Below are 19,137 nucleotides of genomic sequence, written 5' to 3'. Positions count from 1 at the left end.
CTGTTCCAAAGAGCCCTATCTGGTTTTCCATCTCAATAGGGTGGTGCTCAAAACTCATCCGTCCTTTCTTCCCAAGGTGGTGTCGGATTTTCACGTAAATCAAACAATTTCACTCCCGACCTTTTTTCCTAACCCCTCCAACCCAGCGGACAGTGCCCTTCATTCACTAGACCTTAAAAGGGTTTTGAAGTTCTATCTCGAAAGGTCGAAGTCTATAAGAAAGTCTGATCACCTCAGGTTTCCCAGCAACAAAAAAAGGACCGTCTCCAGATGGATAGTTTCATGCATTAAACTAGCCTATCAGTTAGCAGGGAAACCACTTTTGTCCGCTCCGAAAGCTCATTCCACAAGAGGAAAAGCAGCCACAACGGCTTTCCTCAATAATGTACCGCTCTCCGAGATATGCAAAGCAGCTACTTGGAGATCAGTACACCGTTTACAAGACACTACTGTCTTGACTCAGATACCAGAGCGGACACTCAAGTAGGGCAAGCCTCCTTGAGAAATCTGTTCAACAGCTGATTTTTCGGTTGCTGTGGTTTGAATCACTCTGTGTTCTCATTTGTCTGCAGGTGGTTGTTGGGCTTGCTATTCTATTTAGTGCTTATGACTATTGATGAGGATCCTCTGGAAGAGAAGGATAAGTTACTTACCTGTAATCCTAGTTCTCTTCCAGGGGTATCCTCATCAAAGTCATAAGCAACCCACCCACCTCCCCAGACAAATGCGTTTTTATTTCTTAAGTATTAAAAGATATCTTTGGGCCCTGATCTTCAGGGTTATGCAAAGAACAACTGACCCAACTGTCACCCCTGAGGCATGATGGGAAGCTAGGGTCATGGCTGCCTTAAAGGCACAGGGCCAGTTTTTGTTGAAAATGCTTTCATTTTCCATGCTATTGTGTTGCACTGCAGCCTGTAGGCTAACAATGTCTGCTATGTGCAGGTTTTGCCTGTTATGAGTGTTTTGCTCATTAAAAGACAGAGTTGAAGTGCTATTTGCTCTCATGTGTCTTTTATGTATTGGCAAATGCAATATTTATGTATGCAACTACATTGTTTATCCTCCATTTGGGGGCTGCATTGATATGGGTAACAATTATATATGTTTGTGTGTGTGTATATATATATATATATATATATATATATATATATATATGTTTTTGGGGTTTTTTTTGTTCACCAAACGCCTAAGCATGTAGGGGCGCACTCACAGCAAGTCGGATCCATCTGGCTTGTTCTCCCGCAGGTTCCGCCATCTGGCCGTATTACTCAGGACAAGAACATGCAGAGCCGCTCCTTGGTGATTTGATTGCGACCTGACCGGAAAGCAGAGGTAGAAATAAGTGGCTTGCAACTGTTTGAAAATAAACATCGCCCTAAAAAGCTTCATTCCTGGGCCAAGGTATTTTTAAGTCAAAGAGTGCCAAGATATTTGCCAAGACAATTCTAAACAGGGAGAAGATGTAATCACCGCCTTTGATACCCTGTGCGCTGTAATTTCTGATGAACTCACAGTCAAATCTAGGAAGAAGACTCGACCGACCAAGGGCTGGTTCAATAAAGCCTGCTCGAAAGCACACACTTGCCTCCTGAACGAATTAAAAAAATCACCCAGGGACAGAGGGACAGAGGGGAAGTTGCCAGACTAAGAAAAGAATATTATAACATCATTCATGAACGCAAAGTAGCTCTCAAAAAGGATGCCTGGGCCTCACTAATGGAAAAAGCCACCTTAAGAGACAGTTCCAGCTTCTGGGCCATTATAAACAATCCCTTGTTTTCCGGAGAAGCTAACGATATCCTAGAGGCCAACATCAGTGAGGAGGATTGGTTAGCTCATTTCAAAATCATCTATGGGAGTGACCAAATATGCGAAACACCGACTATCCTCAAATCTAACTCCCCCAAGACAGCACTCTCCTTTAACATGGAAGAAGTTGAAAAGGCCATAACCAACACAGTAGGGAAGAAAGCGCCAGGCCCAGATGGCGTTCCAGCCGACATGTTCAAGGCCAATGTCTCTTTCTGGGCAAACATCCTGACCAACGTCTTCAACGCCGCCATGAAACATAGCTTGCCTGTTTCCTGGTCACACGCCACCATCATTCCAATCTTCAAGAAAGGCCAGAGGGGAGACCCGAGGTGCTACCGCCCCATCTCACTTATCGACTCGTCTTTCAAAATCCTAGGGAAAGTGATACTGGCAAGGATTGACGAGTGGGCTGGCAGCAATAACATCTTATCAAATGCCCAATACGGGTTTCGAAAGGGAAGAGGGACGGAGGACCAGTGCCTCAACTTACATCTGATCCTAGGCAAGTACACTATGGCAGCCAGCGGATCAATCTACCTAGGGTTCATGGACCTGTCCACAGCCTTCGACCTAGTGAATAGGTCCAGGCTGTGGGACATCCTCCTGGAACTGGGGATGGACCCTACCTTGGTTCATTTTCTGGCTGAGGCCCATCGGGACCTAGAAGCATCCATCAGGATGACGCAGGAAGGAGCCTGCACAGCAGGATTCAAGTCTACCAGAGGGGTGCGACAGGGGTGTATTCTCGCCCCAATGTTATTTACACTCTATATTAATCACCTTGAATCTACACTGGAGCTGGCAACACTCGACGTCCCGCGTTTTGGCGGACTGTCCACCCCGGTCCTCCTTTACGCGGATGACGCGGTGCTCGTGGCACGTACCCCCCTTGGGCTACAAAGACTATTGACATCCTTCGATGCTTTTATGACCTCCCTTGGTCTAAAAATCAATTCAGACAAGTCCCATGTTATGGCTGTAGGCGGCAGAAAAAATAAGGATTTGAAGACTTTCTACTGTGCTAACACTTCTATTTCCAAAGTGAGAACTTTTACCTACCTGGGGGTAGTATACGACGATAAGGGTACGTGGACACCCCAAATATCCGTCAAAACCAATGCCATGAAAAGAACAGCAGCAGCCATAGTCGGCTTCTCAAAACGTCTGGGTGGTAAGCCCACGGAAGCAATGCTGGCACTCTACAGAGCGAAATCAATATCAGTAGTAAGGTACGGGGCTTCCATCTGGGGTTACTCGAACAACATAGAAGCAATACAGATGGAAGAGAACAGATTTTTTCGTATGCTTTTAGGATTACCTCAATCAACAGCCACTTTCTCTGTCCATATGGAACTAGGCCAGGGGTACATCAGTGACATCATCAAACAATCCCCTATCTTGATGTGGTTAAAAACATGGCTGAACTCCAACTTAACTCTGAACCACACAATCATGAGAGACTGCCTACTCCTGGACAATATGAAAAATATCCCGTGGCTAGCATATATTAATAAAACACTAACTTCCCTGGGCCGCCCAGATCTCTTCCACACACCACATGGCATCGTTAAGAATGACCTGGAATGGTTCAAATCGACTTTTTTAAAAGTGAGAGAAATGGAGCGGGAGAGCTGTGAGCTTGCGAAACCCACAGTGAGGGAGCACTATATTTCTAAAACTACACCGGCCATTGAACCTTATTTAACAGTAGTGTCTATTCCATTACATTGCTGGTTATTAACCAAACTAAGACTTAACCAGATTCACTTTCTGTTAAATGACTCTAAGGTATGGGCCAAGCCAGAGGACTTAGCGGCCTGCAAATGTGACGGTTTTTCTCTGCAGGACACTGCTCATTTTATGTTCTTCTGTGGTATATATGATCTGCCCAGGAAAAAGTATATTGTCCCATTGCTTAAGAACAAGGGGTTCGTCCAAATCAAGCCTGCCCTATTTTACTTAAAAAAGTTAGACTCACCACTAAATATGTTTAATGTCGCTAACTTCTTGGTAGCTGCTTTCCGCATTAAAAAACGTTCTGGAAATAGATAATTTAATAGTCTTGACAACACCCTATGGAATTACTGAAAAATTGCTGCTTTTTTTTAAAACATTTTGTAAATATTTTAACTGCTCTATTTTAACTGTGACTGCAACCCAATGTAATTGCACCCCTTAATTATGTATTTCTGTCTATGTGCTTTTTATGATTCGTTATGAATCGAAATAAAGTTGTTTTGAACTTGAAGTCAAAGAGTGGGGGGTAGGCGTTTATGTCAGGAAAAGACAAGGACTTTTTGTAAAGATCCTACAGCTTTCCCAGAGCTTCTGGTCAGTGATACTGGAGGAAGAATCCTGCTCCCTCCCCTGGAGCTTGCAGTCATGAAGTCTACTGTGAATTTTTCCATGAATAAAATATCATCCTCCCAAAAAAGGCATCGGTAGAGAAAAACCACCACCCTCCCCTCCCCTCCCCCCAAACGCACAAGAAAAATCACTTACACACACTGGCTCGGCACCAGCTCTGATGAAGATCAAGAAGGAAGATGACGAAAATGGATTCCAGAAGGAATCTGTAGCCCACATACATAATCCTCTAAACAAACACTGTAGGAAACTGGCTCTGTGTATATTATACCAAAGTGAGGTATAGTGTGCACAGAGTCCAGTGGATCCCCAGAGGCACAGCAGATGCTATAGTAGATAATACTTTACTTTCTTTTGTGGTAGTGTGGTTGACCAGTCAGGCATCTGGCCCTTCTCCAACAGAAATTTTAGGCACTCTTGGCCAAGGGGGCCATTGAGTGCGTTCCTGCCCCAGAAGTAGGTTGTGGGGGCTATTCCCACTACTTTCTGGTGCCCAAGAAGGACAAGGGGTGCGTCCTATCTTGGATCTCAGGAACATCAACCGCTTCCTCCTGAAGGCGAAGTTCAAAATGATGGTGCTCGCTGAGGTCTTGTCTGCCCTTGACCCTGGAGACTGGATGGTAGCGTTGGACTTGCAGGACGCCTATTTCCACATCTCGCCCTGCCGGCCCACAGGTGTTACCTACGGTTTACAGTAGGCCACGAGCACTTTCAGTTCATCGTGTTCCCCTTTGGCCTTACCAGCGCACGAAAATGATTGCGGTGGTCGCAGCTCATCTGCGCAGATCAGGGGTTCCAGTCTTCCCCTATCTGGATGACTGGCTGTTGAAGGCGGGCTCTCCCCAGGCTGTCATCTCCCACCTCCAGACTACGGCCGACCTCCTGCATTTGCCGGGGTTCTCCATCAACGTGCGGAAGTCACACCTGACCCCCTCTCAGAAGCTCCTCTTCATCGGCGCGGTTCTGGACACAACGCAGTTTCTGGTCTATCCTCCCGAACAGTGAGTCCGGGATATTCGGGCTATGATTCTGATCTTTCAGCCTCTATCCTGGGTTTCGGGCAGGATGACCCTCAGGCTACCAGGCCTGATGGCCTCCTGCATCCTGCTGGTGGACCATGCCAGATGACTTATGCGGGCTCTGCAATGAGACCTGAAGTTCCAGTAGGCAAAACATCAGGGGAACCTGTCTAATTGCATCAAGATCTCGAAGGGCACTGCACACCAATGGCAGTGGTGGCTAACGAACCAGGATTGGGTTGACAGCAGATCCCTCTCCCTTCCTCAACCAGAGTTTACAGTGGTGACCGATGCATCCCTTCTGGGATGGGGCGGCCACATGGCGGAGGTGGAGATCAGAGGCCTCTGATCTCTGGGGGGTCCGGGCTCCACATCAACCTCTGGAGTTAAGGAGATTCGTCTTGCACTGAAAGCATTCCTTCTCTCTGTACAGGGAAGAGTAGTGTAAGTGTTCATAGACAACACCACCGCCATGTAGTACTGCAACAAACAAGACTGGGTGGGGTCATGGACCCTATGTCAAGAGGTCCACTGCCTCTGGACATGGCTGGAACATCAGGGCATATCTTTGGTGGTTCAACACCTGGCAGGTTCCCTGAACGCCAGGGCGAACCAACTCAGCCGCAGGTGCATGATGGCTCATGAATGGCGTCTTCACTCTGTGGTGGTGCAAGGTCTCTTTTAGCAGTGGGGAGAGCCTTGGTTAGATCTATTCGCTACCGAAAAGAACGCACAATGTCAGAAGTTCTGCGTGTTGAAATTTTCAAGGCAGCACTTGCTAGGCGACGCTTTTTGTCGCAAGTGAACTTGCGGTCTTCTATACGCCTTTCCGCCTATACCACTTCTGCCCAGAGTGCTGAAGAAGCTCAAGCGCGACCGGGCCTAAGTCATTTATGTGGCCCCGGATTGGGCATGAAGAGTCTGGTATCCCGAGCTGCTCAACATGTCTTCCAATCCTCCGATCAACCTGCCTCTTCAGGAGGCAGCAGCAGGGAAAGGTCCTCCACCCGAACCTGTCCGGCCTCCACCTCCTTCATTCGAGATTGAGTGGCGGCAGTTGACGTCGTTTGACCTGTCTCCGAAATCTGCGATGTTATCTTTGCAGCCAGGTGTCCTTCCACTAAGATGGTATACGCCTGCAGATGAAACAAATTTGTGGCATGGTGAACAGCAAAGGCTGTGTATCTCCTTTCTGCTCCTCTTTCTGAGGTTCTTTTGTTCCTCCATTCTTTGGCCCAGCAGGGCTCTGCCCTGGGCACTCTTAAGGCTACCTATCAACCATTTTGGCCTTCCTTTGGCTTCCTGATCAGCCTTCTCTTTTCAAGTCCCCTGTTGTAAACAGATTCCTTAAGGGCATTACTTATCGTTTTCCTCCTGTTCCATTCGTAATGCCCCAGTGGGACGTGGACTTGGTGCTTACCTTTTTTATATGCGCTACCTTTGAGGCACTGCTTAACTGTCATCTCGGGCTTCTTACTTTGAAAACTGCCTTTCTGGTGGCCATCACCTCTGCATGCAGGGTGAGTGAGCTACAAGCTCTTTGTTCCAAACCTCCCTTTCTGGCTGCCCATCCGGGCAAGGTCGTCCTTGGAACTAGACCTTCCTTTCTTCCCAAGGTGTATTCTTCTTTCCACATTGGTCAAACCATCCCTTTGCCCACCTTCTTTCCGCATCCTTCAAAAGAGGAAGAGAGGTTCCACTGTCTGGATCAAAAACGTGCGCTTTCCTTCTATCTGGATCGCGCCAGCTCATTGTTGGGTATGTGGGCACACGGAACATCTCCAGGTGGGTTGTTCTGTGCATTAAAGCCTGCTATTCTTTGGCAAAGGAGGAGCCTCCAGTGGGACAGCGGGCTCATTCCACCAGGGCGACGGCAGCTACCACTGCTTTGGGACAAGGAGTCCCCCTTAATGACATCTGTCAGGCAGATACATGGGCATCGCTGCACACGTTTACCAAACACTACTGCCAGGACAGCCAAGTCCGGAGAGAAGGCTTCTTTGGCCGTTCTGTTCTCCAGGACTTTCTGGTTTGAACTTAGTTTGCAGACCCACCTCTGGGGTTGGTATTGCTGGGGTATCTATTCTAAGGTAAGGAATCTATAACTAACTGTTTCGTTCAGATAAACAAGTTGCTTACCTTCAGTAACGATATATCTGTAAAAAACATAGGTTAGTTATAGATTCCTTACTGCCCCAACCATCCTCCTGTACTGCGAACTGACTTCTAGGATTAATGACATCCTTTCAGGGCCCTAGTTTTGTGCACCAGGGGTGAGTGTCTTGCATGGCTCTGCGCTTCTGGCGTGGAAGGTGGTGTACAGACCTGACGTCAGCGCGCAAGGGTGACGTCTATGTAGCTACCGCGACAACATCCCAACGACCACGACTCTGACGGCAGACATGGAGTCGACCAACGCCACCTTCCGACACGCAGGGGTACTGCTGACGAAAAAACTTTCCGGATTCAGTCTGACGCCTAGGGATAATTCTAAGGTACGGAATCTATAACCAATCTTATGTTTCTTACAGATATATTGTTACCAGAGGTAAGTAACTTGTTCTTCTTTGCTCTAAAATGTCTGCTACTTCTTCGGATAGCATTACATACCTGTTCCTGTCCTTCGAAAGTAGTCACCTATTCAAAGATCTTCTGAATTATGTTAACGTGCCATCATCAAGGTCTCTTTTTATCAAATTTAGGTTAGGGATATATTCTACAGTCTCTTTCACTTCCTCATGGAGCTAAAATGCCAACTCCACTAGCCTGTGTGCTATGGGGTACCAGGCTGTGGAGAATGAAGAACATATTGTTTTATTGTGACGCTCACCGAAAACAGCGTGCCTACTCGAGCTTGATAATAGGCAAAATGCCCTGAGAGCATGTAAGACAGATACCAGGCACTGCGTTGTCTATTAAATCTCAAGTTCCTTAACCTCCATATGGTATATCAGAGTAAGAAAAGTGGGGAGGAATTAACATGTAATGGCTGTGTCACTGTTGTTTAAACCTTTTTACTGTATTATCCATTTTAACTTTAGATAGGTGACCTGTTGTCCCTAAAGCTACCTGAAAGGGCTTTTCGCAAGACAGCCTTTAGAAGATGTATTCTCTATTTTTCTGCAAATTACCCAGGCCCAACATGGTTCACACCAACTAAAAGCGTGGGGGCTTTAATAGTTTTAGGTGGAGCCTTTGCAATTCCACTTCCCCCTCACTTGCACTTTAAACTCCGCTTTAATTGCTCCCTCTTAATCACTTTCCGGCCGGCGTAGTGGACCCAATCTGAGCCAATTCTCTAGGACTCCTACTGAGGTTTTTGTCATACTGGGAATTGTCTGATTGAGGGCGACCTCGGTTGGGCTTAGTATATCACCTTTTGTGTCAGGCTTGAGCCTATTTCCAGCTTAATGTATTTGGCATTGAATGGTTATGATTGTGCTATTTTTATCTTCATAGTCTACGTGCACTACAGTGGACTATTTTTAACATTCCATGTTTTTAAACACGGTGTGTATTTTATGTTAGTTTATAAAAACCAAAATAAAGATGGTAAAGATACAAAACATCTTTGGTTTCAGTGAAGCCATCATGTAGCTGGGGAACTTATTTCCACCAGTGCCTAGCACCTGTACTTAAAATGGCTTCCCAGGTCACTTGTACTGGCAGTGATTGAACTTACCAGCACAGGGGCATATCTGTTCATGCAGATATGTTCACAAATGCAGTATAGTACACCCTGACTTAGGGCTGTAAGGCCTGCTGTAGGGGTGACTTGCATATACTGCATGCAGTGTCTGCAGGCATAGCACACAGGGATGTGTGCCATGCCCTGTTTTCACTTTTGTCTGCACCAAGAAACGCAGCCTGCAATGGCAGATTGCATGAGTTAGGTGAGGGTTCCTTTAGGGTGTTACAATACATGCTGCAGCCCTTAGGGACCCTCGTTGGAACCCATGCCCTAAGTAGCAGGGGTACCATTTACTAGGGACTTACAGGGGGGCCAAGGGTATTGCCAATTAAGGGAAAAATTGTACAGTTTAGGGAAAGAGATCTGGCATGGGGGGCCTGGATAGCAGGAACCCAGTGCACTTCCAGTCAAAACTGCATTGCATACCAGGCAAAAAGTGGGGGTGACCATGTTAAAAAGGGGCACTTTCCTAAACTATTTCTATTTCACTTGTATCTCCAAAAACATTCTTAAAAGAAGCAAAGTATTGAATCTGTACATTTACAGAGTGCAACAAAGTCCTGCTGAAACCGCAGGTCTGTTGACCTAATGAATAACGTCTGAGGCACTTCAAGAACAACGCACATGCCACTATCACCTTCAAACAGTAAAAAGATGTGTCCACCGGGTGCAGGGAGTCAAGGGGAGCAGTTATCACACCCCCTTCTAGGGAGAAAGACTCTCAAATTACAGTACTCCAAAATGTGACACAACTCTTTGTATTTAATATAATGTCAGGCACAGCACATTCAGTAACTGGGAAAGTCCAATATTATAACCATGGCCGGCCTGGCTACCGGGCGTTTTTTGCTGGGGTGGCAGGGTGGGGTCATTTTGTTGCTGGGGAGCTACCCGCGCTTCTAAATAAACAATACAACATAAATAACTTTAAATTATACTTTTTTGAACATTTGTTTTGCATTGTTTATTAAGGAAAGCCCAGTAACCAGTCCGGCCCTGATGATAACATGCCATCTCGATATTAATACAGACCAGGTTAAGAAAGAATTTCTCCTGGTTTGCAGCCCTCCATGGAAACTGGGCTAAGTCTGGAAAGGCCTCAGTTACTAGCTGCTATGACTTACCCAACCTACCATGGTGCTGAACTACACCGGCCATGAGGAATAACCAGATTCTCTGGAACACCTGCACAATGCCCAGCTGACTGGAAGGACCGGTACAAGGGTAGCTCAGAGGACAGAAAATGCTCAGGCCACCAGAAGCCCAGAGGGAAAACAAGGAGGTTTTAGGTCAAGGAACCTCACTTGTGTGGCAAGGTACATTGCCCTTGAGAGGAACGGATGATAACTGTGACCATATACTGTCAGTGCGGTCTTTGTGTGATCCCTGGTTTGATCTGTTCCTGTTACAGCGCTGTTTTTAGCAGAAGCGTCGAATTGTTAAGCAGTAGGATTTTGTGGTTTCTTGTTTTCCAGAAAATATGCGATTGTAGTCAAACCTAGATGTTTGCATTGCATTCTAGGTAAGAAAATGTAGTTGGATTCACGCAAGCCACATCACTCTGGGTTCGCCTGGGGCTTTAGGTTTTAGAAATGCCCAGGGTTTGTAGATTTCTCAGTTCTCTGGCTGACCAACATCCCTAATAATAGAGCCATTCACCATTGTAAGTGAAGGAAAATTAGGAGTTACTCCATCAATGACAGCCAAAATGGCAAAGCTACGCCCAGAAGAATCCAAATGACATCTTAATTGCCATGGAGAGGGGAAAGGGGGTGGGGGTGATGTTGCTCTAGGTCCTGGGAGGTTGAAAGATTGTTGGGGTTTTACAGTGTTTCTCCCCAGAATGTGAAAAGGCCTTTCTCGTATTGTGGAGAAGAATCAAGGTGCCTTAATTCTAAATCAATGTTTACAGAATATTGTTCCAGCTCTATGGTAATGGTTACACACATACAAATTGTATCCAGTATAATTTCTTGGGAGAAAAGGACGACAAATCCCTTTTAGAAAAGTCAATGACTCCTTCCACAGAAGCTACCTGGAGCTCAGTTTGCACATTTACAAAATTCCAATTCCAGTACCACTGCTCAAGTGGGCAAAGCCTATAACCGCTGGAATTTAGCATCACTATTCACTTTTCCATTCTTGGTTTGCCGATTTTACTCTAGAAAATGGGCATGTTTTAATACTCTATTAAATGTTTCTGGATAGCCGGAAAACTCGCTTGATAAGGTAGCAGAGGTTCTATATGTTGAAATGGCTCTTAAGTACATCTCTGTAAAGCTATACTGCCTACCTACTCATTTAATTAAAAAACTATATTCAAAATATTGAGAATTGCTTCCTTTACAGTGATATTTTAAAGGTTTTTTGGCTGCCTGTATAAGAAAATATGCCTCCAGGAAAACGTGAAAGAAGGATGGAAAAAAGTTTTTGTTAAGTGTACTACGATTCCCAATAGGTAGAGATTAATCAGTAAAGATTTTCATGATCAAGAACTAGGATTACAAGTAAGTAAACTTTATGTGTTAAAACAATTTAAGCTTACTAAAGACAAATTTATTAAAATGCTTGTGACGATTTAGATCAAGAAGTCTTAAGAAGGATACATTGTTTCAGAACTGAAATAGGTAGAGCAAATCTTCCAGTGTTCACCATTTCCTCATCAGATAGGTAACTTAGGGCCAGATGTACGACCCAGTTTAGCTTGTGCAAACGAGTTAGCGACCCGTTTGTGCATGCTAAAATTGGAATGGCCATGTACTAACACAATTTTGCGAGTCGCAAATGAATTGCGACTCGCAAAAAAGTGTTTAAAGACTTGCTATTTGGAAGGCGCGTTCCCTTCCAGATAGCGACTCTGTAACCCATGTACGAATGTAAACACTCGTAAATTACCACCCTTTTCAAGAGGGTGGTAATGAAGTCGCAAATGGCCCCTTTGTGACAAGCTCTAAAAATATTTTTCAAGGGCAGGCAGCGGTCCCAGGGACCACTACCTGCCCTTAAAAAAATTCAATGAAAACAATTCATTTCTTTTTTTTTTTTTTTAAACGCATCCCGTTTTCCTTTAAGGAAAACGGGCTACATTAAAAAACTGCTTTATTTAAAAGCAGTCCCAGACATGGTTGTCTACTGAGCCCAGCAGGCCACCATACCTGGGAGGGCCTGTCATTCTTAATGGGCTCACAAATTGCGAGAGGCTCATTAATATTCATGACCTAGCAATTTGTGGCCCGTTTTGCAATCGCAAACAGTGTTAAACACACTGTTGTACATCCAGTTTTGCGACTTGCAAATTGGAAGTCCCAATTGAGACACAATTTGCGAGTCACAAAATTGCTGGTCGTACATCTGCCCACTAGTGATTGAGCTGCCCTTGGTTATACCAAGGCGGATATGTGCACATTTGATTGGTCTCTTCTAGTAAGCATTCACATCTAAAGGTTCATCAAGCCACTATTTCATGCTTCTGCATCCCGCTTTACCGGCTGCGCCCCTTTGCTGGTAGTACTTGTTCCTTGGTGAGTGTCATATAACCAGTTATTTTACAATGAGAAAAACGTCTTTCAAAGCATTATATAGCATGAAATGCATCGGGGGGGGGGGTGTTTTAAGCCTTAGTCTAAGAGGAACGTGTTTGCTCTTGGACACATACCCTTATGAATTTAATAGCTCCAGACACTGTGTTACTAAACAAATTCAGCAAAGTAAACTATATATCTTCTTTCTTTCCTCCGCTTTCGCCAACCCACCTTCAACAACAGTCCGTGAGCACTGTGGCACCTCAGGAAGCGTTCATCCCTGCTGAAAATTCCAAGGCAGCGAAACGTCCCAGAGTGGATGGACCCAAGAATCTGGAGGGGTGTGGACAGAGACCAGAGTTCTACTCTGTTAAAGACCCTCTACTAAAGAGCAAATACAGTCAAATAAAAAAACCTCAGGTTAACCCTTCTTAATAGGAATGGAAATGGAGACTTCTGGCTCCTGCAGCAAATTCTGGAACAGACTGACAAGACGGCAGTGCAATAACCGCTTACCCCTACACATCTGCATTCAGTGCGAGTGGTCTGGACGCTGTAGACAATCGAGACCCAATCGGTGTGTTTCTCCCTTAAGATAAAGAGGATTGCATTTCTCAGGCAGTTGTGCAGGAGAAATTTCAGTGATATTCTTATCTGTTGGACCCTGCAAAAACCTGGGCATGCGGTACTGTGCGCAAGCAACGAAGGAGTGTTTTGCTTGTTTGGGTGAAGAAGAGTACACTTTGGGTGTTTGGAGATAGTGAGCTCTAAATAAATCACTGGAGGAGCAAGATTAAAACTGTTCGCTGGCTGTAATGAGTAGAGACTAATCGGCAGCCAGCAACAATGGGTGCAAGTTCCTCGTTCAGCAGTATTCAGGCATAAAGTCTGCATGTTTTGATTTGCCAACAGTGGTTTTCCTTTACACCGGTAACAAGGCACTCTCTAGTTGTCGCACTTTCTAGTTATTATTTTTTGCACACTGATAGGAAAGTGCAAACTCTTGGTTTGCTGGTAATAAGAGATAAAACATTTGTTTACTTTTCACTTTCACCTGCAAGTTGTTGGGTTATGACAATCACCAGTAAAGTGAAGGATGAACCAATTTACCAGTAACACTGGGGGCAGTCTACCTCACTGTTCGCGACAGATACCAGGAGCATTCTCTAGGTTAATCGAGAATGAGGATGCTGGTTCTTCAACGACAAGTGAGGTTCCCTTTTTCTGCTTTAGCAAGGAGGTTTGTAGGCGATCTTGTTCGAGAAAGAACTGCATTTTTAAGAAACCAAGAACAGGAGGATAGGCGCCAGCTCCTACTTCACATGAATTAGGGATGTGCGTGGAACGCTCTAGTTCATTTAGTAGTGCTAGATGGTGGTGAAACTGAACTGAACAAAAGGCAAGGGCTCTGGTAATCTGATTACTTTGGAGTAGTCGAGGAGCATCAGTGGTCCACCACCTCAGACCCCGTGTAGGAGGGGGACGTTGTTGATCCCTTTCTTCACTGGAGTTGTAACAAACTGGATTATCTCTTAATTATGTTGCTACTCAAGGGTTGCAGTCCTTTCGTCAGTGCCAGCAGCATGTGCCATTTGTTTCTGTGAACAACTGCTTGTCGTCGTACTCAATGAGACCGGAGCCTGTCACTCCTTTTTGCCCTTGCGCACGGTGCTATTTCATTACTACTGACGCCTCCATGGGTTCCACTTCCTGTAAATATTCCAATTTTGTGAAGTTATTTCTATAAGCATTTAAAAGTTTTTTAGATTTATGGAAAAAAAATTGTTTCCACAGTTGCAAAGCAACTGGGATAGCATGACAATGGAGTTAACTCTTGGAATTGTTTATTTATTTCTTTATGACGTCGTTATTACTATAATGTACTCGAACGATTAGAAACCCATCATTCCGATTTAGGATTATGAAAGAATCTGAGGATGGGGCACTTGTACAGTCCCTTTGTTCTACTCTGGTGTAAGCCATTATTGAGTCTTAATCTATCCTGTCGTACAAGCATGGGTTACTACTTACCAGCCATAGCTGCACTAATCCTTAATGGCTGTATCTTTCTACCCTCCCAAAAAGGTAGTGTCTGCACAGACCCAAAGCAATAGTATTTAGGTCACCTACATAGTCAACAGGTGGCTCGTATCCATTGATCTCCTCAACAGTAAAGTCCTTACCACCATCCACTGCACATTTTGAATGCACTTAACCACACACTTTCACTTTGAACAGCTAGATGCTTACATAACCCAACCCATTACAAATTATTTGGCACATGCAATGGAAGTATACCAGTGCAAACACAAAGCAGCATGTTTGCACAAAATGCACTATCAATGTAGCAGAACCTTAGTTCACTGGCCCTGGCTGCACACAAATCAAGCAGCCAGCTCTGTAGGACACATTACTGACAGTCCTTTGTACATGCCATCCGTCCAAAGTGAGCAGCAACAGGGTTCAGAAGCCTTGCAGGGTACAGTTACACAATGGTGTGGGCATGCAGCCCCGCCAGCTGACCCGGCTCGCCCTCATGCATTGATAAATTATTGTATTTATCCAGTCATAAGCTACTCCAGGGTACCCTGTGAAACCATCTACAAGCCCACAAAAGAAGATCTGCATTAGAGGAAAAAAGTTGGAGTTGCACACAATAACATGGTATTATTCACAACTCGGCAATTCCCACAAATAAGATTCCATTCAATGAAAACGCATTTAATGTATTCTACATTCAGCAGTAGAAATACAAACGTCAATATAAATTCTGTACAGCCGACGTGTTTAATCAATATGACCATATTAAGGGATCAAATGTTTTAAAGCATTAAGTATACATCAAGGGTAAAGGAGAGTACTATACGTCAGGGAAGACCTTGAACAGCCATACCCCTTAGGACATGTATGAAGGCTTGGCGAAAAATAGGCGTTGCACTATTGGAACGGGACAAACGAGTGGAAGTCTACCTGAAGTGGTAATGCGACTCAACAGCTCTATAGCAATTACCGCTAGACAAAATGGATAGGAAGCAGCATGCGAGCTGATCTTGCATTCTAGCCTAGCACCGTGATAGGTACTTGGGTACCGTCATGTTTTGCACAAATACACATGTTTATCATGATTGATACAGGATATGTAATACTTTAATTTACCCAAACCCATTTCTTCCCCTTCTCCAGTGCGTGGAGTTGAAGATATTAACTAACTCCTGGAGACCGGTTGCTAAGTGTCACCATGTACATATTTAATGTGAGAATGGTTTACTGGTTCAAAACGTACAGCACAAAGGAGGACTGAAGTCCTGGTCTAAGTGCTGTTCATGAACTAGCACTGTTGATACTAATCTTTGTTCTCTGCAAATCTGGAGTGATGTTTTTTTGCCATTCTTCACATTGTAAAGGTGGCTGGAAGAAATTCTTAGATCTACAATGACGGTTGCATTTGGGGCCAAGTCCTCTCCTGAGGAGAAGTCTGTTTGCTCTCACGTGTTTACAGCAAGCTTTAGTTCACATCCACCTCCTAGTGTTGAATCTAAGATGATCTAAAATGAGAAATTAAATCTTCTTGAACTTGAAAAATATTTAAATGATACCCAGACTACAGACCTATTTAAAATAATCCTCAAACAAGAGAATTTACTGCCAGAAGATATTTTTTGTGAAAGAGGGTATTAGGGAGGGGGCGGGGTGAAACGTGAATGTTCAGGGGAGGGCCTCTGCATGTTATAGTAGTGTAAACCTGTTGTAGTTATTTTTAAATATTTATATTGTTGTACATAGATTCTGGGAGCCCATTCCACTGTAGCTGTACTCCAAGGCGGAAATATGTAGGCAGATCCCCTTTTTCCCCACTGGTAACCTGCCTTTGTTTCCCTCCTCAAGTTTCCCTTGAATAAGCTGGGGGAGAGGATTTGCATAAGCACTTATCATTAAGAGCAGCTCTACCAAATGGAGATGGGACATGTAAAATTATTTACTTGAAAACAATGTAAAAGTGTGTAAAGCGTACAAAACGTTTTTTTCAGGATGTGATGTATTTTTTGCATATTTTTTCTGCCTCTTGGTTCATAATGAATTAAAACTTACAAATGAGCACTGTACAATTGTACATCATCTAAACTTCCTCCCAGTTTGTATACAGAATCTGACAGCAGAGACTTGCACAGCAAATCATCCGGAACTCTAACTTACTGGTTGTAGTACTATAGAACGTTACTCGCCTATGTTTGCACCAGGCCTCTTTGAATAGGACAGTAAAGCTTTGCCCGGTGAGCCATCACTTAGGCAGTCCTGTGCAATTAGCACTCTTTATGAATTTTCTTTTGTTTTAAAGCTTTATTTGTAGATTGACATATTTGAATTATTCCATTGTCAATCCTTGGTAGTAAATGTTAACTGCACTGTATACAGACGAACTATAACCCTGATAAAAGCCATGGACTACATATAACCAGCCAAGCCAGCCTTATTTTGTGACCCAAACGTGGATCATTCAGTCAGCATGGCACAGCTTCCTACCTCTCCCAGAGGTTTACAAATGCTAGGTTTTCTGGGGCATGTCTGGTTATAGGAATACTCTGGAGCTTTGCCACCGTCTAATAAAAAGAGCTCCCCACCAAGCCCCAGGAGCTAGACGTTTCTCCACAGAAGACTTTTTCCTCTGGAAGGAAGATAGGCTTCCACCCAAAAAACATTATTCAATTTCTGCACGTCACCAGAAAGAATCATTTATGGATGGAAGGCCTGGAACCTCTGGAAAATCCAGGAGTTAAACCGAACTAAGATTGAAAAAAGAAAGAAATACGAGGCACTTTAAATTTTCCCAGCCTGCATCCTGAATCAGGTCAGTAGTATGCACTGCAGCACAGCTCAAATGCAGAATCCGACTACCCTGTGCACAGCTAGGAGGGTCAGAAAAGGGATTCAGTGAGGAAAGCATTAATGGTGGATGCAGTTAAAATAGTCTAGGCATCCACAATACTTCTTTGATCTCCAATTTGGGAACAATATTGCCCCTATTCTTGAAAGGTTTTTCTCAGAAAGACGAGCTGCAAGTTAGAACCATTCTGAAGGAGAGGAAGCTACACTATTTGTAACCGACGCGGTCAAGGATTCATATACTACTAGTTTCAGGCATATTGAAAATGCGACAGTATTGAGGTGACGTGGCTGGTTTGAGTACAGTCAAGAATTATGGACACGCCCAAAGGGCAGAATGTCTTAAGTGACAAAATAAACAATACTCTCCGCTCCATTTAAACAGACACAGAAACTTCAAGATCTTTAGGTCCAATAAAAAATTAAACAGACAGCAGTTTGAGTTTTACAGATTCCAGAATCAAAGTGGCTATCAGCAGCAGCCCACCAATTTTCCACAGTACAGGCAATATGGTGGTTATGGATCTCAGGCAATTACCCAACTTGTCTCAACAGAAGAGGCAAATAGGTAAACGAAGATGAAGCTCGCTTTTGTAATTCAAGGAAAAAGGAAACTGAGCTCGACTTGTTTGGGCTCTACACACCTCGCGTGACCCTGGAAAGATAATTTATTTCCTGAAGAACTGCCAGAGTGGGACTTTGGGCAAGAGGTAACTGGATATCATCAAGGAGAGTCATACCTTGGAACTCCTAAATATATCCTCTGTAGGAAATGACCATATTTTGCTTGTTGCATCCCCCATATTATATATTTAACTGTTGATGCTTGCTGTACAACTCTGCACACTTAAACCCTGCTAACCAAAGGTAAGTGCCTGCACTCCAACTTTCAAAGTGATGAAATTGTAATTGACATATATAACTTACCTATACATTCATAGTTTACAGTACAAAGTGTACCCAGGGCGTGCAAGTTAATTGTCACTGGTGGACTGCAGCCACCACTGTGCTATCCACTACAGTGAATAACATGGCTTCAGCCCTACCACTGTAACCAGAGAAGCAATCCAACCTGTCATAATAAAACTTTCCACGGGTCTAAACCCTCCTTTTTAAATAAATCACCCCTAAGTAGACCATCCTGCTCATAAAGCAGGGTGCATGGTATTTAAAAGTAGGACATGAAGTAATTCAATAGTAAACATGGATGTTTAGTGAAAATGCCCCAAAAGCTATATTGAAGCCCTCCAAGTATTCTATCTGGTTTCAAGCGCCAGTAACCCCCATGTGGGTGGCTGTTGCGCTACATAAGCTTAACTAATAAAAATAATGAGCTGTGAAAACTGCTCCCACACCAAGAGACAAAGGCTTGGTGTGTGGGTAGATGTTTCTGTTCCTCTAGCATGGTAACCATTTTGGCAGTGCCAGTAACTCAATTAAATTCAAAGTAGCCTCCTTAATCACAGGCAGACGTCAGATGGCACCAATTCAGGCCCCTTCTTTGTTTCCCCAGTCAGCCAGGCTCCAATCACAGTGGGGAGGGAGAACCCCCAAACCTGGATTGAAGTGGCTATGGTGGGGGGCAAACAGGCTATGCACGGGAGGGAGGGCTTCACCATCTTGGATTTAGGAAAAGAGGGGCCCTGTGAGATTGTTTACATTAGAGCATAAGGAAATGCTGCCAAAGTAGATAGGGTTAACCCTGGGAACTTCTACCGCATTGGTTAAGGAGGGGCCTAGAGTCACTCCCATCCACAGGCTAGTGCCTGTAGCTGCAGTTATCTAGAATTGGTATCTTTCATAGATCCACATGCTTGAATCGTTTCCCGTTGAGTGGGAGTCG

General features: G+C 44.3%; 1 protein-coding gene across 1 annotated transcript in view; it reads left to right on the top strand.

Moving 5' to 3' along the window:
- The window catches only part of KDM4B (lysine demethylase 4B), a 302,619-nt gene extending 286,090 nt beyond the window's left edge, over positions 1-16,529 (top strand). Inside the window, exon 24 of the mRNA XM_086947052.1 lies at positions 12,657-16,529. Coding sequence (XP_086803178.1) covers positions 12,657-12,848 — 192 coding nt within the window. The 3' untranslated portion in view covers positions 12,849-16,529. The remainder of the gene's footprint in view (positions 1-12,656) is intronic.
- Positions 16,530-19,137: the final 2,608 nt, after the last annotated feature.

The sequence above is a fragment of the Lissotriton vulgaris genome, chromosome 12, assembly GCF_964263255.1.
Source record: "Lissotriton vulgaris chromosome 12, aLisVul1.2, whole genome shotgun sequence".
NCBI classification, from domain to species: domain Eukaryota; kingdom Metazoa; phylum Chordata; class Amphibia; order Caudata; family Salamandridae; genus Lissotriton; species Lissotriton vulgaris.
Note: the sequence above shows the minus strand (reverse complement) of the source record. Positions and strands in the feature narration are given on the sequence as shown.